The sequence below is a fragment of the Eretmochelys imbricata genome, chromosome 6 (genome assembly GCF_965152235.1).
Source record: "Eretmochelys imbricata isolate rEreImb1 chromosome 6, rEreImb1.hap1, whole genome shotgun sequence".
Lineage (NCBI taxonomy): Eukaryota > Metazoa > Chordata > Testudines > Cheloniidae > Eretmochelys > Eretmochelys imbricata.
In genome coordinates, this window is record NC_135577.1 from 10,482,117 (window position 1) to 10,508,835 (window position 26,719).

Consider the following 26,719-nt stretch of genomic DNA (forward strand, 5'->3'; position numbering starts at 1 on the left):
AGTTTAACAATACTGGTGGATTGTGTGGATTCATTTATGCATAATGGATAGGGCACTGGCCTGAAACTTTGAGAAATCTGGGTTCTATTCCTGGTTCTGCCACTAGCCTGCTGGGTGACCTTGGCACTCCTCTGTGTCTCAGTTTTCCAATCTGTAAAATGTGGCTAATGATACTGACCTCCTTTGAGATCTACTGATGAAAAGCACTGTATAAGACTGCCTATTAGTATACCAGGATAAAAGTGCTTATAGCTATTCCTATATGGGAAAGGGAATAAACTATACAGGGAGAACTGCATCCATGCTAGGTATTGTCTTGGTATAACTATGCCAGTCCAAAAAAAAATCACACCTTGCCATGTACAAAAACTGTAGAGGAGCCCTTAAAGTGTCCATGTGTGCACCAGTTGTAATTATATAATTGGTATAACTATGCTGGTTTAAATCCACACCTTAGGATACAGAAGAAAACTTTTCCTTGTAGTCAAGGCCTTAGTTAATTACACAGCCTCCATCACTCTAGGATCTGAGCACCTTTAATGTATTTGTTCTCACAACACCTATGTGAAGCAGGGCAGTGCAATTGTCCCTATTGTATTGGTGGGGAACTGATGCACAGAAAGACTAAGTGATTTACCCAAGCTCACGCCAGGTGTCTGTGGTAAAGCAGGGAATTGAACTGGGTCTCCTCTGTCCCAGATGATGAAAACCTAAACTGCTGGACCACCCTCATGCTAGAGAAAAGTTTTTGAACTGGTGCAGCTACATCCATGGCTGTTAATAGGGCACATGGTAACCAAAGCCTTACTGTGACTGCAGTACTGGTGGAAATTTCAGTAGCCCTGAAAACTGAAGTCCAGGGTCAGCCCCAGTGCAGGCTTCCCACAGTGCCTGTCCTGGAACTCGTGACCTAGGCTGATTCTGCACTGTTGGTCAAGGCGTGGTGGCAGCAGCAGGAGTATTGTTGTAGACCTGCTTGCATTTTTACTCCTGAGTCATCAGACTTACTTCAGAGCAGAGTCATGATGGTGGCTGACCTTAGTGCTCCCACCATTGCTAGGGCCGGCTGAGCTGTGGTGGTAGACAAATGGTGGGAGAATTGCCTTCAGTTCAGAGTGTAGATGAGGCCATATAGGGAAAGGTCCATATCCTACTTGCCAGTCTCACTGAGACAATTGAGCATGGCAATGATGGAGCCATTCTCCCAGTCCCTGATGCCCTGAAGCCAGTTGTTCCCTGCCCCAACCTGGGGCTGGTTTGGAATCTGCTCTAGAGAGGAAGTTCTCTATGCCATTCGCTAATTTCCCAAGCCAAGTCATCCGCTTCCTGACCTGAGGTGGGGTGAGAGACTCCATGTGGCAGTCTGTGAGCTATCCAGTCCCCCCAACCCTGAGCTGGATTGGAATCAGTGCCCATTGGTGACTGACTCCCGATCCATTTCCCCAATCCACTGAGCTGGCTGGGTGGGTGGGTGCTAGTGACCCTAAGGTGACAGGCTGTGTACTGAATTATGGAAAAAATACCATATTTCACTACCATTCAATACACTTTTCTGTGAGAGTCTGTGCTCCGTGCCCCCTGCTAGTTAAATATATCAGTAACACTGCCTCAGGAAAAGTAGCACATGGATAATACATAGATTCCAAGGCCAGCAGGGACCATTGTGATAATCTGGTCTAAACTCCTGTATAACACAGGCCAGAGAATTTCCCTGAATTAATTCCTGTTTGAACCAAACAAGATCTTTTAGAAAAACATCCCATCTTGAATGAAAAATTGCCAGGGATAGAGAATCCGTCACAAGGCATAATAAGTGGTACCAATGGTTAATTACCCTCACTGTTAAAATTGTCCACCTTATTTCCAGTCTGAATTTGTCTAGCGTCAACTCCCAGCCATTGGAACTTACTAGATCTTTGTCTGTTAGATTGAAGAGCCCTCAATTATCAGATTTTTGGTCCCCAGGTAATTCTCATAACCTGTGATCAAGTCACCCTTTAAGCGTCTCTTTGTTAAGATAAATAGATTTTGCTCCTTGAGTCACTCACTCTATGGTGTATTTTTCCAATCCCTTAATCATCCTTAAAAAGAAAAGGAGTACTTGTGGCACCTTTATTTGAGCATAAGCTTTTGTGAGCTACAGCTCACTTCACTGTAGCTCATGAAAGCTCATGCTCAAATAAATTGGTTAGTCTCTAAGGTGCCACAAGTACTCCTTTTCTTTTTGCGAATACAGACTAACACGGCTGTTACTTTGAAACTTAATCATCCTTGTGGCTCTTCACTGACTCCTTCCCAATTTATCATTGAGCCAGGAATAAAATAGTTTATAACAGTCACGGTCCTTCCAGGGGGAGATGGCTTGGCAGAAGCTTGCAGAAGCTTACTTCCTGCCTCCAGTCTTTCACTTTTAGGAGTACTAAATCCACCAAGGGTGCTCTGCTAGATAGAGCCTACTGCGTTCCCAGGATTGTGTTCCGTTTGCAGGGAATCTGGTGTCTTTGGTAACAAGAGGGAGGCTCTGCTGATATGTGCTCCCCTGTGGCCGGTTCTAAGATTCTCTATCGGAACTCCCGCCTCCTGCGCATGGCATTCCTGCAGCTCCATCGCCAGCAGAGGGCAGATGTATTCTGTGATGTCATCCTGCAGGCAGAAGGTAACCTGAAAGAGGGCAGTGGATTGGTACCCACCTTTCTTGTACCTGGGACTGAATTGTCACCTCTCCTGTGCTTGTGTACATTTCCATAGAATATTAATTACACATAAGTATGTAGTTACATTTTAACATATAGGGCACTGTATGTACGCTCAGCCCTTAGCTTTGCTGTTTGCAGTGGCTGTTGTATCAGTGGGGACTGTGATACTGATGTGGCCTTGTGTGATAGGCGGCAGTGATGGGCTTGATTTGTTTGGGAATCATCAGTAGAAAAAGGTCTGCACAAAAGTGGAAGTACTTCCAAAGAGGTTTTGCAAATAACAGCCTTCCTACATGGTGCCAGATATCTGTCAGCAGACATACTAAGTGTACATCCTTGCTTGGAACATTGTGAGACCATTTTATATGAACTTCGCCCTCAGCTGCTTCATGTTCAGCTGACAACTTGAGCATATTTTGGTCTGTGAAAGTCTCTGACTCATTAATCAAACTAATCTTGAAGCTTCCTGATTTGTTAAGTGTGGGGGCGATTGTCTCACTAATATTTTTTAAGTGTCTTGTTATTCTGTTGAAACTTTTATTGGGTGACGGGAAGTTTCAAGCAACAGCCTCCTATCTCATTGCATCTATAAGCAAGGTCCCCACTGCTCTACAAAGTTTAATTCTTTTAATATTAACTGGAAGTACTGTCTTTGTCTGCTGCTAAGAAGAAGTGTCTTGGGAGTGGCATCCTTCGAATTAGTGAGGCTTCCGTATGCTTCCCTGGCCCTTTGTTTCAGAATCTGACTTTTGCAGATGGTGCACATAGAGTGTGAACCAAGACCCAGGACATGAGAGAGTGTGTGTGTTTGGGGAACATGGCCATGCATCTCACTGTCTTGCTCATACTGTATCTTGTTTGTTTCTGTATGTAAGGAAGCTTTTATTCCTTGCTGGCTGGTAGCTTTGGCTGTGTCAGGGTGGAACTCCAGAGAGACACAAACCAGCTGTTCTGTAGCTAGAGACATGTCTGTCAGTCTCTCACTGAAATAACATTTGCCTCGATGTGCCAGTGCTCAGTGTCCTCTTTCTTGGGTGTTTTTTGAAAGAGGAAATTAAATGAAAAATAAAATCCTTCCTTTAAGATAACATTCTGGTTGAAATCTGAAATACTGAAAACTCTGGCAGCATTGTACCTTCCCCTATAGTTCTCCCCCCCCCTCTGGAGGGGAGGGTTTGGAGCAACTTCCTGGCTGCACATCACTGCTGCTAGCTGTCTCTTAAAGAATCAAAGAGGGTGCAGCCAAAGTGGCCACCCTTAGAGTATTCCAAGCTGCTCTGAGTAGCAGTGCTAGGGAGAGGCCAGGTTGTAGGTGCTGGCTGGGTTCAAGGCAGCAGGAGAGGCCCCCAGAGAAGTGAATACATTCTCAATAAAATCCCCGCTCCTCCAGGGCAATGGAGGGCCACAGGTCTGTCTGAGTCTCCCCTTTGTGGATAGTCACTAGACTGCTGGATTGGACCCAAATCTTTGGACCCCACATGCTTTCCAGCCCACTGGGTCTGGGCAGAGTCCAGACACTCTAGGTCTGGCCTCTTAAGCACAATCCTGGGGCACAGATCTCGTCCAGTATCCCTCCCTGGGATGTGGGACCCTGCAGCCCAGCCTCCAGGACCAGTGTTGAACCACCCAGGCCTCCCTAGAAGCTTATGCATGCTCTCCCCAGAGCCCCACCCTCACGGTGGCTCCCTTGCATAGTTTCTCTTCAGGGACCATGTGCCATGGGATAGAAAAGGAATATGGAGAAAAGCGTGGGTGGCTTGTTATTTTTAAAGGAAGCAGACAGCTTAATTTTATTTAGAGTGGGGTTTGTTAGTTTTATTTGGCTGTCGATGCAATTAACTGGAGCAGTGGAAGGAACCTCAGAAATAAAAGCATCCCCTTGAATTACCCTCCCCCTAGTATTAAATGGAAGCACTGTCTTTGCTACTAAGAAATGTCTTGGGGAGTGGCATCCTTTGCTAGGGGAGGGGAGGGAAGGCTGGAGAGGGGGCCATGGAGATCTGATCTCTCCACAGACAAAAATGAAACCACATCCCAGCATAAGGACGCCGAGTTAGAGCTGCCTCAGGAACCATAACGCAGTGTTGCCAACTCGTGTGATTTTTATCATGTCTTGCAATATTTGGTGCTTTTCTTATCACCCCGGCTGCAGGAATTGGAAGACAGTAAGAGAATCTTTGCTTTAATTTTTTTTTTTAAAGTGTGTTTCTAGCCTTCCTTGTGCTTGTGGAGGAAAGCTTGAAAAAGTGAAGCAAGGACTCCTGAAAGTTTCTGAAATCAGAAGGCAAATAAAAATAACGATTTTAAGCCAATCTCAGGACTTTTTGGGTGGGGTCCAACTCCTGATTTTTGAATTTTTGGGGGTTGGTAATACCACGGCTTTGGGGTAGTTAAAATGTGAACTGCCCTTCTGCATAAGTGAGGTTTATTACTACTGAATAGAGAGAAGCCGAGCCCGACACAGAGCAGGGTTCTTGAAAGGATGCATATTTGGAGACAGGAGCAGCACAGAGCAGGCCAACCCAAACCTAGGAAAGCACCCATTGTTAAAGGGATTGGAACAGGGTAGTAATAGTTAATGCAGTAGCAGAGCCCAGCTAACCTATGACGCTGATGATCCACTCCTTTGTTTGCAGGAGAGGCTGTACCAGCTCACTGCTGCATTCTCTCTGCCTGCAGCCCCTTCTTCATGGAGTGCCTGGAGAGGCAAATGCCCTCCAAGGAGTGCAAAGTGGTGCTGGAGCTGCGGGGTCTGAAGATCGGGACACTGCGGAAGCTGGTGGATTTCCTATACACCTCGGAGATGGAAGTGTCCCGGGAGGAGGCCCGGGATGTCCTGGCTGCTGCCCGGCAGTTCCAAGTAGCAGAACTGGAGTCGCTGCAGCTGGAGGGTGGGAAGCTGGTGAAACAGGTGCTGGGTCGGCGCTTGAACCGGAAGTGCCTGCAGCCGCCCTGCCTGGTTCCTATCTCTGCTAGGGTTGTGCCGCAAGCCTGCCCTCCTGCTCCCACTATCCCACGGACATTCCACCCCCTGGTGGCAGGCAAGCAATGTACAGCAAAGCCCCCAGCTGATGGCAGGGTACATGCCAGCAGCACCACTAGTCAAGCGGAGAGCGCCAAGTATTGGGCAGCTGTAGTACCTCAGAACGGGGGAGCCCAGTCGGGGATGCAGGGTGCGGTGGCTCCCGTGCAACCAGTGGAGACTGGGAACGTGAGAACCAAGAGCCACTCCTTGGGCTTAGACAGGAGCCTCGGTGTGGGGAGCACACTGGGCAAGGCTGAAGGGTCACAGGGTGAGAGGAGCGCTGAGCAGGCCTTTCCCAGCGAGGGCTGCACCACAGACTGCTCACCACTGCCAAGAAAGATCAAGCTCAGCCGCCTGAAACTGCCGCCTCCCCCCAGTGCCTGTGCCACGAAGGCACCCCCCACTGTAGCACCTGGCAAGACCCCCACATCCATCCGGCGCCTCTGGCGGCAGAAGACCCCAGGCTGGGATGAAGCAGGTGGGCCAGAGCAGGCCAGCCCCTCTTGCCATGGCGGGAGCCTCCCTGTGCCTCCAAAGACCAGCAACAGGAAGCACAGCTCCAGTGCATCGGCTTCTGGCTCAGACACTGCCCCAGAGGAGGGGCATGTGGGTAGTGTGAAGCTCAGGAAGGTCGTCAATGGGAGTTGCTGGGAGGTGGTACAAGAGACATCAGCCAGGGAGCCCAAGGGAGCCCCAGTGACAATGGGAGAGACAGGCACCTCCCTTGTGGCTTCCCCACCCAGCTCCAGACCGCACAAGTTTACGCACTGGCCAGAGCTGCCAGGGACGTGGGCAGCCAGCTCCACTGAGCTGCTGGCTGGAAGGTTGGAGGCTGTGCTGCTTCCTGAGCAGGTGACAGTAGAACAGGGACCTTCAGATGGGAGAGATGGCTGCAGGGACCCTTATGAGCTGGACATGGCGGCATTGGAGCCCTTGAGTGAGAATGAGGAGTTTGGGGACTCAGCGCCGCTGGAGCAGATGCTGGACCTGCTGCTATCAGGCAGTGGTGTTGAGGGCTTGGGCACTGCTGGGCCAGGAGGAACGGCAGGCTGTGCCCCTTCCACGGGCCCATCACATGGGCCAAACATGACACCCATGGGTGCTGCTGCAGCAGGCGAGGAGTGGCATCCCCCAGAGATGCAGCTGTGGCCAGAGTGGGACGACCCAGGGAAGGGGCCCCTGCCAGGGTGGGAGGTGGGGGGTGGTCATTCTGCCCTTAGCACTGCAGATGGGGATCCCCTGGGGCAGTCTGTGAGTGGCCATCTTGTATCCAGGAGGGTTCTCTCCAGCGGTCACCACCCCACCTCATTCAGCCCAGTGCCTCTGGCTCCTGCCAGCCCCCAGACTCCTCAGCACCCTTCACTGACAGCTGGCAGCAGGGAGGCTCAGTTGGGCCCACTCCCCAGTGTCCCTGCGGAAGATGGCATGGGGAAAGGGCAGGGACCCTGCACCACCCAGGCTGCTGGGATGGAGACAAAACTTCAGCTTCAGGCACCCTGGGGGCTGCCCCGAAGCAGCCCAAAGCATGGCCCTTTGGACCATCAGCCCCCTGACAGTCCCGAGGGCGACGAGATTGACATCATGGCCGGCGCTGAGGAGGCACTGGTACCTGCTGGCATCACCTGCGTCAGGCCTGACCCCTCCTCGGAGTCTGATGAAGAGGTGGACATTCTGAACTAGTGGCCACCAGGCCTGGTCTATAGCGGAGGGGAAGGGCGTCTAGCCTATGGGAGCCATCACAGCCAGCTGGCCACTGAGGTGTAGCTGCCATAGCTGAGACTGACTGTGGGAAGCTGCTAGTAACAAAATGAATCAGGTTGTTGGAGTGGGGAGCTCTGCAGACCCTGACAGTGGGAAGAGCTGTCCCACCGCTAAAGGGCTCTGCAAGTAGGGGACAGGGATCAGTTGGAGGGCACAGCTGGGGTGAAGCCAGGATGGAGGTGCAGCATCCTTTCCCCTACCCTCCCATTAATTCTCGGATGGGGCTGAGTCATACACAGGGAGGTCACTGAGATTTAAACCAATGTGCTGGTCACTCGATGACGCAGTAGGACTGAGAACGGGGTGGCCCCAGTGTTACCTACTTTGTTGTTGGAGCTCTGCTGACCTCTGTGGTTGAATAATCTTAACGCTGCTTCAGTTCTGCTGAGCAGCCTGTGTTTAGAGGACAGGAGGCTGGAAAGAGAACAGCCCTTCCCAGTCATCTGGAGCTTCCCCTCTGCCTGTGCTAGGACAGAGGGGTGCACATGTTGAAGAAGCCTTTCCTGCTGTCACAGCCACTGTCAGACCCACTGATATTTTGCTGATGTACAAGGTAGAGATGTGTGGGTGCAGAGAAAGAAGGGAATGAATGGGCCCAGCATGGATGAAATGGTGGAAATATCAACTGGGGGTGGTAGCCAGCACCCCTGTATGTTGTAGAGTCTCTTTAAAGGTGATGCTAACAGTACTCTCTCACAGGTGCTGTCAGATCACACTCCCACCTCCCAGTGCTGGGACCCAGGATAGGCCTTGCCTAATTGTCTTAAGTTTCTTTCGTGCCCCCGTTGTACATTTAGCTTAAGCTTTTTCCTCTATGTTTATGTACATAAACATCTTAACCTTCCTAAACCTGGCCCTGGGGACACAGGCCACAGATGCTGGTGGAGTACCATTAGGAGCTCCTAAAGCTGCAGCCAGGACTCTAGTTTTGCAAAATATCTGGCCAGCAGTGGTACCAGCCTACCTGCCTCAGCTGTGGAGTCATGGCTATCTCAGGAGCAAACTCCACTCCTGCCTGGCAATGCAATAGCACAAGCCACCGTCCCTCATTTCCCATTATTGCACTGCTGCCCCATTAACCTGTTGTGCATCTCATCCAGAGTTGATGGTCTCCTGTTATGATCCAGCTGCCCTCCACAGCACATGTATCCCTCCACTGACAAAGAACACCAGCTCCATAGTTACTTAGTCCTCATCTTCATGTATCACTGTCCTAATGAGAACATCTGTTACCCTTAACATCCACATGTATTTTCACCCCCCTCCCTCTCTTGGGAACTATGTGAACTTTGTGCCATGCTCCCTCCACTTCTCTCGCTGCAGGGATTGGCCCCTGCTCCAGCAGCCCCTTTGGCAATGGAAAAATACAGGTGAAAGCAAGGACAGCCTGGAGTGTGAGAGGGTGGGGCTTGTTTGAAATAAAGAGTTTGTTGGATTTGCCTCTTGTTTGTTCTGCTGGATTGGCCCTCTGTTACGTGGACTGCACCTGCTTTCCTAGCCAGGCAGTGCAAGCTGCCAGGAGCCATTTCCTCCCTCCTGCAGGAGCAGAACACCTGGCAAGACTCCTAACAGAACGCATGAGCATGTCCTTGAGTGGGGCTCTCCACTGCTGCCTGCAAGATGTTCAACATAGGGGGAGGAGGAGAAGGTGCAGTCCAGCTGACCAGCCTGCATGGTGACCTCTGAGCTATCACCCCACCTTGCTGCCACTTACAAAGAGGTTTTTTTAGAAGCTTTATTTCAAAAAAGTCTAACCACAAAACAGTGAAAGATGATCTGCTAAGGAGGGCCAGAGGTTGCTTGTGGGAGCGAAGCGAAGGACAGAGTGGCGGCATCTGGCCCACCACTCCCAGCGGGAAGAGCTGCAGCATCAGAGACATGATTGAGGTTTGGCCATCGGCTCCCCCCCACTGCACCATGCCTCATCATGGATGCTCCGGTCCATGCAAGGAATGGATGGGTCCTAGACCCAGCTGCCAGGATGAGAGAGAGAAAGGTGTCAGCCCTGGCTGTTCACACAGGAAAATATAGCCACCTCACTCCTGCATTAAGCATCCAGTCATTTGGACCCAAAACACTGACCTACATTAGGCTTGTTTGCTAGAGGCAGCCACATTGAGGTCACCCTTAAGCCAGTGACAAGCCTGCAAACTTAAGGGGTGACAGCTCCTTGAGAAGAAGGATGGTCCACAGGTCAGTGTACTAGCCCAGCACTTGGATTTTTAGGTATGTTGTGATTCCCTCATATTACCTTTATCTGGGGAGCTAAGCGCTCCCACCACGGGGGAGAGACCACGCAGCATGTGGATGGGGTTTCTGCTCAGCAGTTGGAATACAGAGCATGACACTGAAGTACCTGCCATGCTGTGCCTGCTACCTCCTCCCCATCACAAGCCATTTTTGATGGATCTAGCCCCGCTTCCAACTCCAGGAAAGGAGACACTCCACCCTCATAGGAATAGCCAAAACAGCCTGGACTAGGTTTTACTCTCTAGGCGTTCTGGGCTTGGAACAGACCGAGGCTCCAACGACAGTGGCATTCTTGCATCCCTAGCACTAGCCTGCCTTAACTGGACACGCTGAACTTGTCAGCAATGTGCCCTATAGCAGATATTTGGTTAGACACAGGTACAGAAATGACCACAGCTGCATGGAGTCGGATCTTTTAGTGACAACCATGTGTTTCGGCTCCCATTAGCCCTGCAGAGACACCACCGCTTAGAGAGTGCAAGCTGGACTCTATTCTTCCTTGTGCATTATCTGCTGGCCCTGATGCTAGGGCTTGGCTATGGAGGGCAAGGAGGTGGCTCAGGGGTCGTTCACAGTGTAGTTTGCTCTGCAAGACCTTTAAGACTGGCCATGATACAGGAGAAGGAAAGAGCCCAGCTTGACTTGGGGACCCCAGGTGGTGCCGGCAATTAAAAAAAGCGCAAGCTGAGGGGGTTTGTGCTGGAGTCAGACACGGATCTCAACCGTACTAATTTAGTCACTTCTCCCCTCCTCCCTCTGATTTACAGTGGCCATCCCTTCTGCTAGTCCAGTCTGGGAGTAGGAACAACTCACCTCGGTGTAGCTCTGCTTTAGACCAAGCTGCTCTTAAGCATGTCAGCCACCTTCTCTGGCTCAGGGAACTTGAGCTTGCGAGGTGGCCCTTTCTTAATGCCGCTCCATAGCTCCACCGCTGAAACCCCAACAACAAGGTAGGGGTGATTACGTGTGGGATGCTACCTATTGGTTTCTATTGCAGTAGACCCTGGAGACCCCCACTGAGTGAGATATGGGGCCTGTATTGTACCACGCGCTGCACAGACCTGCCCCCAAGCGAATTCAGGGGCCCCAATGTGCAGCACCTGGTACAGACTCCCACTGACCGAGTTTAGGGTCCCGCCAATGTACCAGGCACTGCACAGACAGCCCCCACTGCAATTAAAATCAGGGGCCTGCACTGCACAGGCCCCTAGTGAGGCACTATCTCTGCCCCACAGAGCTCTGAACAGTCAGACAAAGAGTGTGAGAAAGGGATAACATATGCCTTTAGGAACCTAATCATGAAGTAGCTCACCGCATGAGGAGCTCACCACATCAGCCTGTGCCAAATTGGGCAATCTCACAAAGCAACGTGTGGGCATCCCTACCCCAGGGTACAGTCACCCAGGCACTTTTCCCTGGCACTGCCCTGTCCTGGCTCTCCCGTGCCGCCTCAATCATTGCACCCTGACTGAGCACTGCTGTACAGAAACTCCAGCACTTACTTCTTCCATCCTCTTTCACCAGGGACACCTCAAAGCTGTTCCTGCGTGGTGTCTCGGGGTTGATCTCCACCACCACGTTGGCAATGGTGCGGCGCAGCGCCTGGCTCACGGCGTCGGCATTGCGCCTGTAGACTTGTCAGCTCTTACTGCAGGGGAGGAGGGAGTGATGGGGGTCAGCAGGGCTGGCGATTCCGCTAGCGGGCCTCTTGCAGAGGAGTTAGCTGAGCAAACCAGCAATGCCACACTCTCAGCACAGCCCAGCCTCATCCATGGCCACATCCCCCAACTCAGTACCTGTGCCCCTGCCCCCCAAACCTGCTCCCCCTCTGGAATTGTGTCTGACTGATTCCCCCGCAGATAATCCTCCCCACAGACAGGTCCCCTCTTGCCAGCTATTGGCACCCATCCACCACCTGAGCATCCCTGGTGCCTTCCACAAGAACATAAGCCTGCTGGGGCTTAAAAACACCCACCCTCTTGCACCAACCAGGACTCACCAATGCTCAATAACCACCCGGGGTCCAGGCCCCTGACTTCCCTCGCCCCTTAACCTCTTTGGCAGTGTATTGGCACCACCATTTGGCTTCACATCCTCAGAGTTCACAGCCTTTGCCTCAGGCTCCTTTGCCTTCCTCTTCCTCCCTTTGGGGGCCATCGTGCTCTGGGAGAATAAACAAGAGTCCCTTACCATGCATCTCCGGTATTTTTCAATCCAGATGGAATGTTTTTGGAACAGATCTGCTCTGGCTCAAACAGGAGTTAATCCAGGGAAGTTCTCTGGCCTGTGTTATTCAGAGGGGGATCACAGCGGTGCCTTCTACCCTTAGAGGCAGGACCGCAGGCCCCATCCACGCAGCCACAGAAATAACTCGGGGGACGGGGGAGTGGCACAAAGTGTAGAGACTTTCAAGGGACAATGAAAACCAAGAGGCGGGCGGCGAGAGGACTAGAACAGCAAGGGGTGGGGGAGATAGGGCAGGGTCAAGGGGCACCAGCATGTGTTTGCAGGGCAGGACTGAGGGACACCAACAAAGCGAAAGAGGCGATGGCTAGGACTAGATGGACCAGGAGACAGGGCAGACTCGAGGCGCGTTATCAGCAAGGCGTTGGTAAAGCACCCCCCCAGCACCTACTTCCTGCAATTGGTACCAGTAGCGTCTTTCCTGAGCACCCCAGCGTTGGGGGTCTAGGCGGAGCAGCTCCCCCGCCCCAAGCAGTGGAGCCCAGACACCAATGCACCAGCCCCCCCCCAAGGGCAGACATGGGCAAATGAGACCTCCCTAGAGACAGCCACACAACCTACCTCCTCCCCAGCAAGGGCACAGCAATGAACCACAGCGCAGCCACGCGGGCCCGCCAGCCAGAAGAAATGGCCCTGCTCCCAACCATTTGAAGCCACAGAGAGGGGGAACAGAGGAAAATAAAGGTGGGGAAAATAAAGGAGCAGCAGCTGAACCAGCCCTGCCTTTGTCCCCGGTACAGCTGAGCGTGATCGGAGCCGCTTCAGGATCCAGCCAGGACAGTTTTGTAATGAAGACACATGGAGCGGTTTGTACTGCACAGCCTCCCCCCCACATCTTTCTGCAGGATGGTTCCTGCCCGAATTTGTTACACAACGTTCTAAATATTAATGAGGCTTCTTTGCAGCCAATCAGAGCTCAACCTGGGCTGTTGAGACTCGGTGTCTGCGGCAGGCCTGGGCCTAGCTCAGCTGCCCCTCCCCTCCCCGCGCAGTTCCCAAAGTCTCCTCTGAGACTCCAGCAACATGAGCGTGCAGGGCTGCAAGTGTCCCGCAGGGACCTCGGTGCCGTGAGCTTTCCTACAGCAGTGCCAGCAGGGACCTGTCCCAACTCCCGAGAGCTTCCTTACAGCAGTGCCCATCAGGGACCTCAGCACTGTGAGCTTCTCCACAGCAGTGCCCAGCCCGGACCCATGGAACATGAGTTTCCCTACAGCAGTGTCCAGCAGAGACATCAGTGCTGCAAGCTTCCAAGCAGTGCCATCTCCAGGAGTACAAGTTTCTTCACAGTAACATGCACCCGAATGCTGTGACCATGTGAGCTTACTCCCAGAAAAGCACCTGTGAGCAGCAGGGAGCACTTGGGCCTTTCAGGTGTATTGGACCCGATTTGGTACAGAAGGGCACTGTACAAACAGGCAGCATTGGCCTGTTACCCCTGCTGGTGGTTCTCAGCACTGAGCCATTCATTGCCAGTACAGCCCTCCCATTGTGCCAGGGAATCCTGATGCAGGCTTTTCAGACTACGGTTTGCAGCCTAGCCCAACACCCACTCTGGAGCCTCTTCCTCCCACCCACAGGTAGTGAGATCAGAGCAAGGCCAGTCCCACAGGGTAGGAACCCTTCAACAGCTCTTCTTAAACTGGACTGCAGTCACCGCTACAGAGCCACGACACAGAGCTCACCTGCAGCTGGAGGCAGCTCCCTGGACCTAGGACTGGCCTGCTGAGATAAGCAATGGCTCAGTGAACATCCACCCCACCCCAGGAGACAGCGAGCTGGGAGGGGAAGGTTCATTCTTAGACTGGTTTATTACCGACACTGTCAAGGGAAGAGATGATTAATAGGACAAAATACTCCATGCTTTCAGGAGCCACAGCTGCTGAGCCACCACAACTTCCTCTCCCCTTCATGGCAGGGATGAAGAGGCCCTTGCTATGATTCAGGAGGGGCAGTGCCCCAGGCAGCTGCAGGCACAGAACAGGGGAGCCCCTCTAGGGCCATCCAGTCAGTTCGCCCCTCCAGCTCGCACAGAGTTCAGGTGCTGCACTCAGCCTGGCACCACCTGCCCTCCTTGCCCCATGAGCTGACTTTTGGCACTTGAAGGGTTAAACCAAGTCCAGTTGAAAGGGAACTAGTAGTGGCCTGGCCCTTCAGTGGGCAAGGGGCAGAAGTCGGGCACTGGCTAAGAGTCCTCCAGAGCAGCAGAGTTCAGTTCCCACCAGCTTCTGGCTGGGATGAGAGAGAGTCACATGCTCAGGCTGCTCTGCTCCCCACCCCCAGAGCAGCACATACGCTCCAGCTCCTCTCCCCACACTGTTAGGCACAGGCCAGATTCCCCCAGCCACTGGGTTAGCCAACAGGGGAAGCCTACAGCCCTCCCAAGCGAGGCGTGGGGGAGAACAGGTCCAGTGGGGACCTGACCTACACCCAACACATGCACTATACAGCTGGGAGGAGTCCCATGCACCTCCTTACCCCCAAACAGAAAAGGGGGGAGGAGAGAATATCTTCCAGCAAGAAGTGGTTGGGCCCATCCACAATACACCCCCATCCCAAGCTGGTTCAGCCCAAGTCAACACTCCCCCCCAGCCCCCCTTGGTTCCATTCAACCTGGAGAGGCTGCACCCTCAAACCCAGATGCTCTAGAGCCCTAGGGGAATTCTATCCCCAGCCCCTGCTGGACCAATCACGGCCCACTCCTTGCAGTCAATCAGCAGCCTGCAGCCAGTTCTTGAGGTGATGCCAAAGAGGATCAGGAATAAATAAGATGCTGCAGAGACATGAGCAGTCCAGCATGGCCCACTGAGGAGCCAGGGCACAGCTGAGCCCCAGAGGGAGGGTGGTGACTTCCTCATGCAGCTCCCATCATCATCATGGTGCCATCTTCAAGACGGGTTGTGCTGGGCACCATGGCACAGCAGCCAGGAGAGGATGAGGGGGGGCAACTACAGGGAGCGAGGCAGATCTATTTGTCCTTCTTGCTCTCGCCGTTGGGGAGCTCCGTGCTGGCCGCCAGGGGATCCTGCTGCTCCAGTTGCTCCTTCTGCCCCTCGTCTCGCTGCTTCGACAGCTTCTTGGCCTTCTGGTACAGCTCGTTCAGGCTGAACTCCCGGATCACGTTCTCCTGCGGCACAGAAACAGACCTCAGTGCCTGCCCTGCCACCGCCTCAACCTGCTGCAGGCAACAGCCTCTTTCCAGGAACAACAGAGGAGGAAGGGGGCAGCACCATAGGTCTGGCCAGCCGCTGGCAGCTTGGGGTAAGGGGATCCCTCAGTGCCCTGCAGGCTGGGTGCAGATTGCCCAGAGTCATGTCGCAGTGGGGAGTAGGGAGCTCTGGGGGGGATGGGGAGGGGGGTATGTCCTGATGGTGTATGGGAAGCTCCCCTGCTCACAAGAAATGAGTTAAGAGGAAAATTCTGCCCTGAAGCCAGTAACGCTGGCCCAGGGCAGGAGTTCAGCAGGGGAAGGGCTGAACAGAGAGGATGGCCCTATCCAGCCCATGGCTGGCACAACAGAGCCAATGCCCCAATGCTCAGGAAAGAGCCCACCGATTGAACAGGCAGAGCTGAAGCTAGACAGCTCCTGCAGCAGCCCAGGAATGGTCGCAGATTAGACATGCCCCTCGCCCTACAGCGTGCATCCCACCTCGGAGAAGGTCCAGGAGACGGCCCGGCCCTTCTTGTCAATCTGCGGCCGGCGCATCACCTCCTTCCCGCCCTGGAAGAGGATCAGGGTGGGCAGCTGCTTGGTGAGGGGTGAGGTACTCACTTTGTACCTGTGGGGATGGATGGACGGATAGAGTGACCCCTTGGAGCACCACGCGATCTCAACCCCCTCCCCACCCACTCCTCAGGCTCTGCATTGCTCTTTCCTTGCCCCTGAACACATCCACATCCCACTTCCCAGGCAACAACCTCCACCTCAGTCCAAGCTAAAAGGACAGTCTCTGTGGTTGCACGTGGAAGTCAGCAACATCCAAAGGGCTCGGGATCAGCAAAGAGGGATGCAGACTCCCAGAGCTCATTAATTTCATGACCTCTCTGAAGCAGGGCTGAGCGGGGAGTAGACTACCCAGGGCTACTCCATCCAGGGAAGGAGGTCTGGTTCCCAACACAGCCATATCCCTCCAGGGAAAATCCCAACAGAGAAGAGACCCCTGGTGTGAAGGAGTGACCCTCAGCATCCTCATGGCTGGGCTGTTGCTGAGTCGGTTGGTGTGGGGGAGTGGAACTAGCCCACTTTTGCCCACATTGTGGAGGCATGAAACTGATCTAGTTACTCATGGCAGCCTGGACCCGCTCACCTGGTGCTGACATCAGGGTAGCGGCCCACGTCCACCTTGCCGAAGTTGAGCCCCATGCAGTTGTACCTGGGTTGGGAGGGGAGAAGCAGTTAGTGCAGGGAGATCCCAATGCATGGGAGGGGAGCGTGGGGGCAAGAGCACATGGCTGGGCTGAATCCTCTACCACAAACCCCAGCGAGGTCAGCTCCATTCCCTGCCCCCGGGGCAGTCTCAGTCAAAAGGGTGGCAGGGGTTCCCCCTCCCCCACTCACCGAATTACCAACCGGGCGCCACTCACTTGAGAGAGAGGTCGGCGTAGATGGGCGCGAACGACTGGCACTCGTTGGACCAGTTGGCAAAGAACTCCACAATCCAGGTCACCCGCTTGTCCTGCTCCAGCTCCTCCTGCGGCACAGGCAGAAGGGTCAGCTGGAGGAACCACACCCCACCTGGACACTGCCCCCACCTGCTACAACTGGTACCACGAGGGCCACAGCCCCACACCACCAGCCCAGTGCCCCCTCTCTGGGGTCACAGCATGGGCTGCAGAGATCAGCAACTGCAGGCTCAAGCTGGTCCCCAAGCCACAGCAGCCCATGTGCGAATGGTGGCCTGGGGGCTATGGGGCCGCCGATACTCACGTGGATGGTTTTATCGCTGAAGTATTTGATATACTCCGGGCCCAGGTACAAAGGCGGCTTACAGGTCATCAGGAACACTGAAAGTACACACACACATCACAGCATGAGTCACTTCACACTGTACGAACCCCCACACCAACAGCTATTTACTCATCAACCGTATAATCGGGCTTAAAACAGACTCACCCCCCAGCACACACACACAGGTGAGGAGTTGGGACTGCTGTGACTGGCTGCACTTTGTGGGCTTGGACACAGATTTGAGGAGAGGAGGCAGGGAGCCCAGGCAGGCACAGAAATCAAACCTTTGGTTTCCAGGACTAGGTTGCTTGCTCTGTGGCCTTACAGGAAGGTCAGATAAAGCATCTCATGCTGGGTTTCTGCCCTAGTGGACGGGGGGAAGCTATAGATGTGATATACCTGAATTTTAATCAGGCTTTCGACAGTCTCATGTGATGTTCTCCTAAGCAAACTAGGGAAATGTGGTTGAGATTAAATTATTATAAGGTGGGCGGCCAGCTGGTGGAAAGTGTGTACTTAAAGAACAGTCATCAGTGGTTTGCTGTCAAACCGAGAGAGTGTACCTAGTGGGGTCCCGCAGGGGTCAGTCCCGGGTACAGTAGTATACAATACTTTCACTAATGCCTTGGAAATGGAGTGGAGAGTATGCTTATAAAATCTGCAGTCAACGCCAAGCTGGGAGGGGCTGCAAGCACGTCAGAGGACAGGATTAGAATTCAGAATGACCATGGCAAATTGGAGAATTGGTCTGAATTCAACAAGGTGAAATTCAATAAAGTACTACACACAGGAAGGAAAAAATAAGATGCAGAACTACACAGTGGGGAATAACTGGCTAGGAGGTAGTACTGCTGAAAAGGATCTAGGGGTTAGAATGGATCGCAAATGGAACATGAGCCAACAATTAGTGATGCAGTGCAAAAAAGGCTAATCTCATTCTGAGATGTATTAATAGGGTATTCGATACAAGACACTGCAGGCAATTGTCCTGCTCTGCTTGGCACTGGTGAGGCCTCAGCTGGAGTCCTGTGTCCAGTTCTGGATGCCACATTTTCAGAATGATAAGGACAAATTGGAGAGAGTCCAGAGGAGAGCAACAAAACGGATAAAAGCTTTAGAAAACCTGACCTGTGGCAGGTTTCAAAAACTGGGCATGTTTAGTGTTGAGAAAAGAGGACTGGAGGAGATGGGGGATCTAACAGCAGTCTTCAAATACATTAAGGACTGTTATATGGGGATCAATTGTTCTTCACGTCCACTGAAGGTAGGACAAGACGCAATGGTCTTAATCTGCAGCAAGGGAGATTTAGATTAGCTGGCACAAAAAAACTAACTCTAAGGGTAGGTAAGCTCTGCAATAGGCTTCCAGGGGAGGTTGTGGAATTGCCATCACTGGTGTTTAAGAACAGATTGGGCAAACACTTGTCAAGGATGGTCTAGGTTTACATGGTCCTGCCTCAGCACTGGGACTGGATTTGACGACTTCTCAAGGTCCTTTACAGGCCTACATTTCTATAATACAACCTAGTTTTCCTATAGTGCTTTGCATCAGTGGATCTCAAAGCACTTTAAAATGGAGTTCAGTAGCAGTCTCTCCATTGTGCAGATGGGGAAACCAAGGAACTGACTTGTTCAAGGCCTTGCATCAGGCAAGCCGCCAAGTAGGGGAGCTGGGAACAGAACTGAGGTCTGCTCCAGTGCTCTATCCACTAGGCAACACTGCCTCCTTACAGTGTGAGCTCTCCAAATGTGGGGTGGTTAAGCCAGCCAGGGGATGCATGTGTTAGCAGGCAGGGAACAAGGGGATGGCACTGAAGGACTAGAAGCTAGGGAGCAGTGGAAATGCACAAGGCTGCCAGTGGCTCCAATACTCATGATTGAGGCAAAGCTTAACATAGAATATCAGGGTTGGAAGGGACCTCAGGAGGTCATCTAGTCCAACCCCCTGCTCAAAGCAGGACCAATCCCCAACTAAATCATCCCAGCCAGGGCTTTGTCAAGCCGGACCTTAAAAACTTCTAAGGAAGGAGATTTCATCACCTCCCTAGGTAACGCATTCCAGTGTTTCACAACCCTCCTAGTGAAAAAAGTTTTTCCTAATATCCAACCTAAACCTCCCCCACTGCAACTCCTTGTTCTGTCATCTGCTACCACTGAAAACAGTCTAGATCCATCCTCTGTGGAACCCCCTTTCAGGTAGTTGAAAGCAGCTATCAAATCCCTCCTCATTCTTCTCTTCCGCAGACTAAACAACCCCAGTTCCCTCAGCCTCTCCTCATAAGTCATGTGTTCCAGTCCCCTCATCATTTTTGTTGCCCTCCGCTGGACTCTCTCCAATTTTTCTTGTAGTGTGGGGCCCAAAACTGGACACAGTACCCCAGATGAGGCCTCACCAATGTCGAATAGAGGGGAACGATCACGTCCCTCAATCTGCTGGCAATGCCCCTACTTATACAGCCCAAAATCCCATTGGCCTTCTTGGCAACAAGGGCAAACTGTTGATTCATATCCAGCTTCTCGTCCACTGTAACCCCTAGGTCCTTTTCTGCACAACTGCTGCCGAGCCATAGTAGCTGTGCATGGGATTCTTCCGTCCTAAGTGCAGGACTCTGCACTCGTCCTTGTTGAACCTCATCAGATTTCTTTTGGCCCAATCCTCTAATTTGTCTAGGGCCCTCTGTATCCTATCCCTACCCTCCAGCGTATCTACCTCTCCTCCCAGTTTAGTGTCATCTGCAAACTTGCTGAGGGTGCAATCCACACCATCCTCCAGATCATTTATGAAGATATTGAACAAAACCGGCCCCAGGACCGACCCCTGGGGCATTCCACTTGATACCGGCTGCCAACTAGACATGGAGCCATTGATCACTACCCGTTGAGCCCGACAATCTAGCCAACTTTCTATCCACCTTATAGTCCATTCATCCAATCCATACTTCTTTAACTTGCTGGCAGGAATACTGTGGGAGACCATGTCAAAAGCTTTGCTCAAGTCAAGGAACAACACGTCCACTGCTTTCCCTTCATCCACAGAGCCAGTTATCTCGTCATAGAAGGCAATTAGATTAGTCAGGCATGACTTGCCCTTGGTGAATCCATGCTGACTGTTCCTGATCACTTTCCTCTCCTCTAAGTGCTTCAGAATGGATTCCTTGAGGACCTGATCCATGATTTTTCTAGGGACTGAGGTGAGGCTGACTGGCCTGTAGTTCCCAGGATCCTCCTCCTTCCCTTTTTTTAAAGATGGGCACTACATTAGCCTTTTTCCAGGCTCACACAATGGCAGACACAAGCTAAGCAGGGAGGGTGGCTGAGATGCAAGGGGGAGGTGGCTGTTTTACTGGGTAATGGTGGAACGTGTGGTACGTTGAGGTAGGAAGCAATGTGTTTGCATGGATGCACGGCTGTCTGAGTGCACGTCACAAACAGCATGGGAAAGAGCTGGGCCTACCGAGAACACACTCAGAGAGCTCAAAATACTGAAAAGGGCAGTGACTTGTCCGGGGTCACAGTGCGCAGGGGCAGAGCTCCCAGCCTAGCTCTCAACCCACCGAGCCAGCCTGTCTCCCAATCACCAGCCATCTCTAAAAGGTCCCATGTCACAGCAGAGAAAGGGACTAGGGGGCTGGTTCTCACCCAGAAGAATGCTGGAGGGAAAGGGAGCTAATCATAGTGAAGGTTGAAGCAAGTCTCCATTAGAAAGTGGGTATTGTTCACCCCCATCCCCCACAGAGGACCTGGACATTACATCTCCCCTGGGGGTATTATCAGGGATTTCTCCGAGCTGTTCCGGAGTCAGGAGGGCAGACGGAAAGAGGCTGAATGCACTCACAGAAAGGGATGGTGCATTTCAGAACAGAGGACTCAGCCAAGGGATGACAGCTTTGTTTCACTCTAAGGCGCACAGGGACACCGACTGTATAATGTGCGCTAGTACATTAACGTGCCCAGGACATTGTGCTAGGTGCTGTACAAACACAGAACCAGACAATCCCTGTCCCACAGGGCTTGCGATCTAAGAAAAGACCTGGGTAGAGGCAGGGAGCAAGGAGACAGAACCCGCCAGCATGGTCGGCAGTGGTCTCTGCCCACCAGCCACTTAGTCTACAGCAAGTTTTGTGTGAGTTTCAGAGCAAAGGAGAGGCCTGAGGAGGGGTCCGGAAGAAGAGGAGGGAGCTTTGTGAATGTTGATGGCGGGCTCCTCCCAAGTGGGAGGGGCAGCAGGGGAGAAAGCACGAAGGAGACTGTTTGAAAATGGAACAGCTAAGTGATGAAGGTTGGGACCTCAGCCGACTGACGGTGGGGTGGGGGACACCATGATCGCCTGTGAGAAGATAGCTGGGTGGGGACAGGTTGTAAAGGACCCTGAAAGGGAAGACCAGGTGCGTGTGTCTGGGGAAAGGGGAGCCAAGACAACATGCAAGGAGAGGGGTGAAGCAGCCAGAGTGACAAGCCAGGAATATGGTCTTAGCAACAGCAGCGATCTGCACAGCCCCTATTGCAGAGGTGGGACCCCAGCCTTGGCAGTTACTCCCCTCTGGGACAGGGGAGCATGAACAGCTTCCACCCAAACAGTGCAGCAAGAGGGAGCCCGAGACCTTTCCCTTACCAGCCTAAAAGGGTGCTGCATTTAAAAAGCCAACTGATAGCGGAGAGCCAGTACATTCAGAGTCAAGGCTACACTTAACCCCCACCCCTGAAATACATAAGGGGGCTCAGAGCCCGTACCCCTTATCGGAGATAAGGCTGTTTGGCTCTGACTGCTCAGCACCATAGGGCGTGTGGGATCAAAGATGTGGATGCAGAAGCTGGGTAGACACAATGGTGTTTCAGTAACAATTCTCTCTCCCATCGTGTCTGGCTGGTCTAGTTAGATAGTCCCTGCCCTGAGGAGCTGCCTGTCACTCTGCATGGGCACCCTGGAGCACCGACTTGGCTCGGTGCACGGAGAGGGTACTGTACAGACTCAATTCTGTTCAGAGCCAGTGTGTGTCCCCGAGGTGGCATCTCACCTATGCACAGCGTCAGGTAGAGCAGCCCCATCCGCACATCCAGCCGGAAGAAGAGGATCGCGTTGGCCACTTTACTGAACATGAAGATGTTCCCCAGGTGCTGATCCACAGTGACTGGAGGAGAGATGGGAGTGAAGGTCAGCCCCAGACAAATGCCCCAGTCTAGGGAGATGCTGAGGTGCATGTGGAATGTCCAACACAGACTGTCCCACTCCTGCCCCCTGGATTGACACCAACATACATTGGCCCCATAACCTCATCACACTGGCTTTGGGGCAGAGCTGCCCTAGAATCTCCCCAATCCTGCCACGTGATCTCCTCAGCCAGACCCCGTCCAGACCTTCCCCACATGCTTCCCAAGCCAGAGTCCTTTCTGGGGTCTGACATGGAGACCAAGCCTGCCCAGCCCTCCATGGCAGCCTAAAAACAGTCCTTAGAATGCCTCCTTCTCATCTCTTGCTCACAGAATAGCTCCAGCGAGGGGTAGGGGGTACTCACTGGATCTGCGGTTCTTCATCATCACAATGGCGCTGAGGAACATGAGGATCTCCACCTCCCGCTGAAAGAAAGGATGGAGTGAGCATGATGCTAACCCATGGTCTACACTGCCTCCCTCCCCCACCCCCCCAGTCCCCATTGCCTGCACTCTCCTCCCTTGCCCCCAACCCCACCCCACCCCGAAAGGGGAATTGCCAGGTCCAGACTGGAACACTGGGAGTAGGTGTGCTGAAAACCTTGCATGAAGGACCTGAGCCCACCCATAGGAGTTGGCTAAGGTGGGGTGAGTCAGCCAGAAGCTGAGCCGGGGCATACCAACAGCATGGGAGGGGGGTGTCAGTACCGGGGCTCGGGACTCACCCAGTCGAAGTCGCAGGGGTTCCCGTCCTCGCGCTGCGTGGGCAGCCCCTGGCAGAGCGGCGGTAGCTTGCGCACCAGCAGGAAGGCAGCCGAGAGCAGCGCCGAGAGCGGGTAATAGGGCCGCGCCAGCCAGCGGCAGAGCCCGGGCACCGCGTAGAACAGCGCCAGCAGCGGGGCCAGAACCGCCATCTTCACCTACGCTGACCGGCCCGGCGCGGCGGGGACGAGCACGCACGCACCCCCGCTTCCTATTGGGCAATCATGAAGAGGGCGGGGACTGCTGGGAGACCTCCTTCTTCAATGGTCGCTGCCACTGCCACTCATTATGAATGACGTCTGACCGGAGGTAAGGATCGCAACGAGGACTGGCTCGCTCGAGCGAGGGAGCAATCAGATGCCGAGCGTTGGAAACACGTGATTTCCAGACCTGGTAATCATCATAGAGCGCAAGGGAGAAAACCAGTCACGTCAGGTCTGAGTCCAAGTGCCTTCTTATCCAATCAGAGACACACAGGGACGTTATCCTATTGGGCGGAGTAAAAAAGGAAATTAACCAATCAAAGACACGTAGACGATGGCCCACCCTCCAATGAGAACGAGGCGGACGGCCCCGTCCCGAGGCCCCAGGCCAATGGGAGAAGAACGCGCGGGGCATGCTGGGATGATGGAGAATTTCTCGGCTCTCTTCGGAGGGGCTGAGCCGCCGCCTCCTGCCGCGGCTACCGCGCTGGGCTTCGGGCCGGGGAAGCCGGGGGGTGCCGGCGCCGGGCCACCCCCCGCAGTCGCCACGCCCCAGACCGCGGAGGACGCCGCCCGGAAGGCCGCGGCTGCCAGCGGCCCCTTCTACCTGATGCGGGAGCTACCAGGTACCTGGCCAATGGAGCTCCTGGGGGCGGCCGCGAAGGGGCTGGCCAATCGCATTGCTTAGACGCGTCTGATTGGCCTCTCTTGCCACCTATCGATGGCTGGGGCTGCTTTCTCCAGCCCAATAGGCAGAGCAGACGGGCCAGTGGAGGCGGGATTTGGGGGGCCTGTGTGTATTGTCAGCCCCTTCTGCCAGTGGGGAATGCAGAAACCTGCGGGGCGGGACACAAGTGGGTCGGAAGGCGTGGATTGGCAGCTCTGAGAGCCAATGAGGATGGAATAAGAGGTTTGTGAAGGGTTGGGGAGATGGAGACTTGTAGCCAATGGGGAGGATAAAGTGGGGGGGAACGGGACGGGTAGTGCGGACCCAGTTGGGAGCAGGCTCCCCCAGCATTGGCCATATCCCAGAAGCCTCTGCCACCCCGGGCCAGTGCTGGTGGCGGGCCGGGGGCCGAGCGGGGCATGCTGCAGTCTCACCAGCACAGACCCAAGGCCCTGGCTGCACATTCAGGCTCCCCCGGGGCTGGTCCATGGTCTGTGGCATGCAGCCCAGGTGCCGTTTTGTGGGGTTAAATCCGTCTCCGCTCCGCCGTTGCCGGCCGGACATGCGAGTCTCCGTCGCCCAGGCCCCAGGCTGGCCGTAGCGGAGGGGATCTCCACTCGGTGTTGAGCAGTCCGGGCTCAGGTGTGCTCTGCTATAGCCAGTGCTCCACAGACCTTAACGAAGCCTCACAGCCTTGCTGGGCTAGGCAAGTGCCAGCCCCAGCTTGCAGCTGAAGAGAGCTGGAGTGAATTTGCTCAAGGCCAGAGGGGAAGTCAGTGGCAGAGCTGGAAAGGGAAGCGAGGAGTCCTGTGTGCAGACTGCTCCATCACGCTGCCTTCAGCAAGGCTGGGTGGCAGTGTAAAGCGCTGCTCTCCTGATTCCTTCCCAGGCAACATGGAACTGACGGGCAGCACCAACCTGATCACACACTACAACCTGGAACACTCTTATAACAAATTCTGCGGCAAGAAGGTGAAGGAGAAGCTGAGCAACTTCCTGCCCGACCTGCCAGGGATGATCGACTTGCCGGGCTCGCATGACAACAGCAGCCTGCGCTCCCTTATTGAGAAGCCACCCATCTGCAGCAGCTCCTTCAACCCCATCACTGGCACCATGTTGACTGGCTTCCGCCTGCATGCTGGGCCGGTGAGCTTCTCCCTGAGCTGCTGGGAGTGGGAGGGCAGCTTTGGGGTGGGGGTCAGGGAAGGGGGGCTCTGAGCTTTGAGTTGGGGGAGATGAGGCAGAGAGGTCTGCTGAGAAAACAAAACACCCTTGCTGGTTAATAGGTGATATGTAGTGGGAAGGGAGGTGGTGATTGGAGAAACTCCACCACCCCCACCTACCCTAATCTTTGTCTCTTCCAGTTGCCAGAACAATGTCGCTTGATGCATATCCAGCCACCCAAGAAGAAAAATAAACACAAGCACAAGCAGAGCCGCACCCAGGATCCTGTTCCCCCAGGTAAAGGCTGCACTCCACAAATCCAGCAATCCCCTCTCCCAGACATAGAGCAGCACCCCCCCAAATCTTCACCAGGCCCCAGTAACATCATAGCTAGGGCAACCATCTCCCATCTCAGGACTCACTTGAATGCAGATCTGTGGCTCTCTCTGCAGAAACCCCCTCAGACTCCGACCACAAGAAGAAGAAAAAGAAAAAGGAGGAGGATCCAGAGAGGAAGAGGAAGAAGAAAGAGAAGAAGAAAAAGAAGGTATGTGGCAGCAAGGGGGAAGAACTCCTGGTTCACTTTCCCATCAGCCTGGCTATGCTCACCTTACTGGGTAGGGACGGGACTTTGAATGTATCCAACCGCCTCTTTGTTACCCCCTGCTCTGGAGTCTCTGTTCTAACGTAACGGCCCTGGAGAGATGAAGTTCGGATGCCGCTGGTGATCCATGTGGTCCCACCTCAAGCGGGCAGAAAAATAGGCTTTTGCCCTCTGAAAAAGTGTGAAAGAGAGAGAGAGACCACCTCAGAGGTGGGTGGGCACTGTGTGTGGGTGTGACCGCTCCCTGGGGAGAGTGGGGCAGGGGGTTGGATGTTGGGGTGGGGACTGTGTGGGTGTGACCCCTCCCTGGAGGGGCGGGAGGTAGTTTTTTGGAAACTCAAGACTCCAAGATTTTTGATTAAGAAATGCTGCTGTGGTGACTCCTGGGAACTGTAGTTCAGGTGCCTCATGCCGCCTCTTCTATTGGGCAGGCTCCTTGGTTAGTCTGCAGCTCCCATGAGGCACCACTTTCCCCACCTGTGAGCATCCCTGGCCATGGGGCACCATGGGAGATTTAGTCTGGCGTGGGAGCCTGGCCCCAAGAAAGGAATGGAGACATGGAGCACCTGCACTACAGCTCCCATGAGGCACCCAAGCTGCATTTGCAGATGGGAATATTGGGGGTGTTTTGGTTTTCAATAGGAAACTGAAATTTCCTGTGGAAATCGCATGCTGTTGGGGGGCAAGTGGGTACACCTAGAAATCCCATTTTGGGGGCTGGAAAACACTGAGGCCAAAAATTCTGAGTCTTCATTCCCCCTTGGCTCTGATTGGTCCCTGGCCTGAGGACTCCTGTCCTGACTCATAACCCCCATAGCCCCACTGTGAATCCTCACAGGGGTTGGTCTGTCTGTCTAACTTAGAATCGGCACAGCCCAGAGCACCCAGGCGTGGGCAGCTCCCAAGCCAGCAGCAGCAGCAGCCTCCGGTGAGGCACCGACTCTGACCGTGGCACTGGGATCATTCCAGGGAGACGCCCATCATCGACGTGCTGGGGAGAGCGGCGCTGGAGGCAACATTAGGAACTACCCCAGAGCAGCTCGCAGGGGGGAACTGGGTTGCCCCACCAGGGGCCCCCGTGTGTACAGATATCCCAGGGCATCAGCCTGGTGGGAGCACAGACTCAGCTGGAGAGGGGGCACTGGCTGCTGCCTTTAAGGCTTGCTCATCCCTTTTATACCAAATAATCCTCTCAGTAGCAGAGGCTCTTTTTTTATTCATGTTTTAATTAAATCTCTGCTTGGAGGAGA

General features: G+C 53.7%; 4 protein-coding genes across 6 annotated transcripts; 2 read left to right on the plus strand and 2 right to left on the minus strand.

Moving 5' to 3' along the window:
* The first annotated feature begins 2,529 nt into the window (after window positions 1-2,529).
* Window positions 2,530-7,401, plus strand: BTBD18 (BTB domain containing 18). Its single transcript, XM_077820237.1, has 2 exons — window positions 2,530-2,656; window positions 5,333-7,401. Exons 1-2 carry the CDS (start codon window positions 2,530-2,532, stop codon window positions 7,399-7,401), a joined length of 2,196 nt encoding a protein of 731 aa, XP_077676363.1.
* A 1,801-nt stretch (window positions 7,402-9,202) lies between these two features.
* Window positions 9,203-12,662, minus strand: SELENOH (selenoprotein H). The gene is made up of 5 exons (XM_077820784.1): window positions 12,538-12,662; window positions 11,732-11,895; window positions 11,235-11,380; window positions 10,546-10,663; window positions 9,203-9,455 (listed from the first exon to the last, which is right to left on the minus strand). Exons 2-4 carry the CDS (start codon window positions 11,887-11,889, stop codon window positions 10,563-10,565), a joined length of 405 nt encoding a protein of 134 aa, XP_077676910.1. The 5' UTR covers window positions 11,890-11,895; window positions 12,538-12,662; the 3' UTR covers window positions 9,203-9,455; window positions 10,546-10,562.
* A 1,103-nt stretch (window positions 12,663-13,765) lies between these two features.
* On the minus strand, window positions 13,766-23,333 carry TMX2 (thioredoxin related transmembrane protein 2). 2 transcript variants are annotated; one of them, XM_077820780.1, is made up of 8 exons: window positions 22,795-23,319; window positions 22,435-22,495; window positions 21,937-22,050; window positions 16,901-16,977; window positions 16,558-16,664; window positions 16,281-16,346; window positions 15,623-15,752; window positions 13,766-15,100 (listed from the first exon to the last, which is right to left on the minus strand). In XM_077820780.1, exons 1-8 carry the CDS (start codon window positions 22,981-22,983, stop codon window positions 14,942-14,944), a joined length of 903 nt encoding a protein of 300 aa, XP_077676906.1. In that variant the 5' UTR covers window positions 22,984-23,319; the 3' UTR covers window positions 13,766-14,941. The 2 variants fall into 2 exon arrangements, with proteins under 2 accessions (XP_077676906.1, XP_077676907.1); XM_077820781.1 differs by lacking the exon at window positions 13,766-15,100 and having other exon boundaries at window positions 15,628-15,752; window positions 16,292-16,346; window positions 22,795-23,333.
* Window positions 23,334-23,426: 93 nt separating this feature from the next.
* Window positions 23,427-26,719, plus strand: MED19 (mediator complex subunit 19). 2 transcript variants are annotated; one of them, XM_077820782.1, is made up of 5 exons: window positions 23,427-23,660; window positions 24,591-24,847; window positions 25,066-25,162; window positions 25,318-25,412; window positions 26,308-26,719. In XM_077820782.1, exons 1-5 carry the CDS (start codon window positions 23,456-23,458, stop codon window positions 26,413-26,415), a joined length of 762 nt encoding a protein of 253 aa, XP_077676908.1. In that variant the 5' UTR covers window positions 23,427-23,455; the 3' UTR covers window positions 26,416-26,719. The 2 variants fall into 2 exon arrangements, with proteins under 2 accessions (XP_077676908.1, XP_077676909.1); XM_077820783.1 differs by having other exon boundaries at window positions 23,430-23,660; window positions 26,333-26,719.

Bases quoted from the DNA above. Each gene is read 5' to 3' on its own strand.
- BTBD18 (XM_077820237.1), top strand. From the start codon at position 2,530: ATGTGCTCCCCTGTGGCCGGTTCTAAGATTCTCTATCGGAACTCCCGC. The intron at 2,657-5,332 runs GTAACCTGAAAG...CTTTGTTTGCAG, and splicing joins TGTCATCCTGCAGGCAGAAG to GAGAGGCTGTACCAGCTCAC.
- TMX2 (XM_077820780.1), bottom strand. From the start codon at position 22,983: ATGGCGGTTCTGGCCCCGCTGCTGGCGCTGTTCTACGCGGTGCCCGGG. The intron at 16,978-21,936 runs GTGAGATGCCAC...GTGTACTTTCAG, and splicing joins CTACCTGACGCTGTGCATAG to TGTTCCTGATGACCTGTAAG. The intron at 16,347-16,557 runs GTGAGTGGCGCC...CTCCCAACCCAG, and splicing joins TACGCCGACCTCTCTCTCAA to GTACAACTGCATGGGGCTCA.
- MED19 (XM_077820782.1), top strand. From the start codon at position 23,456: ATGATGGAGAATTTCTCGGCTCTCTTCGGAGGGGCTGAGCCGCCGCCT. The intron at 24,848-25,065 runs GTGAGCTTCTCC...TGTCTCTTCCAG, and splicing joins TCCGCCTGCATGCTGGGCCG to TTGCCAGAACAATGTCGCTT. The intron at 25,413-26,307 runs GTATGTGGCAGC...GAATCCTCACAG, and splicing joins AAGAGAAGAAGAAAAAGAAG to GGGTTGGTCTGTCTGTCTAA.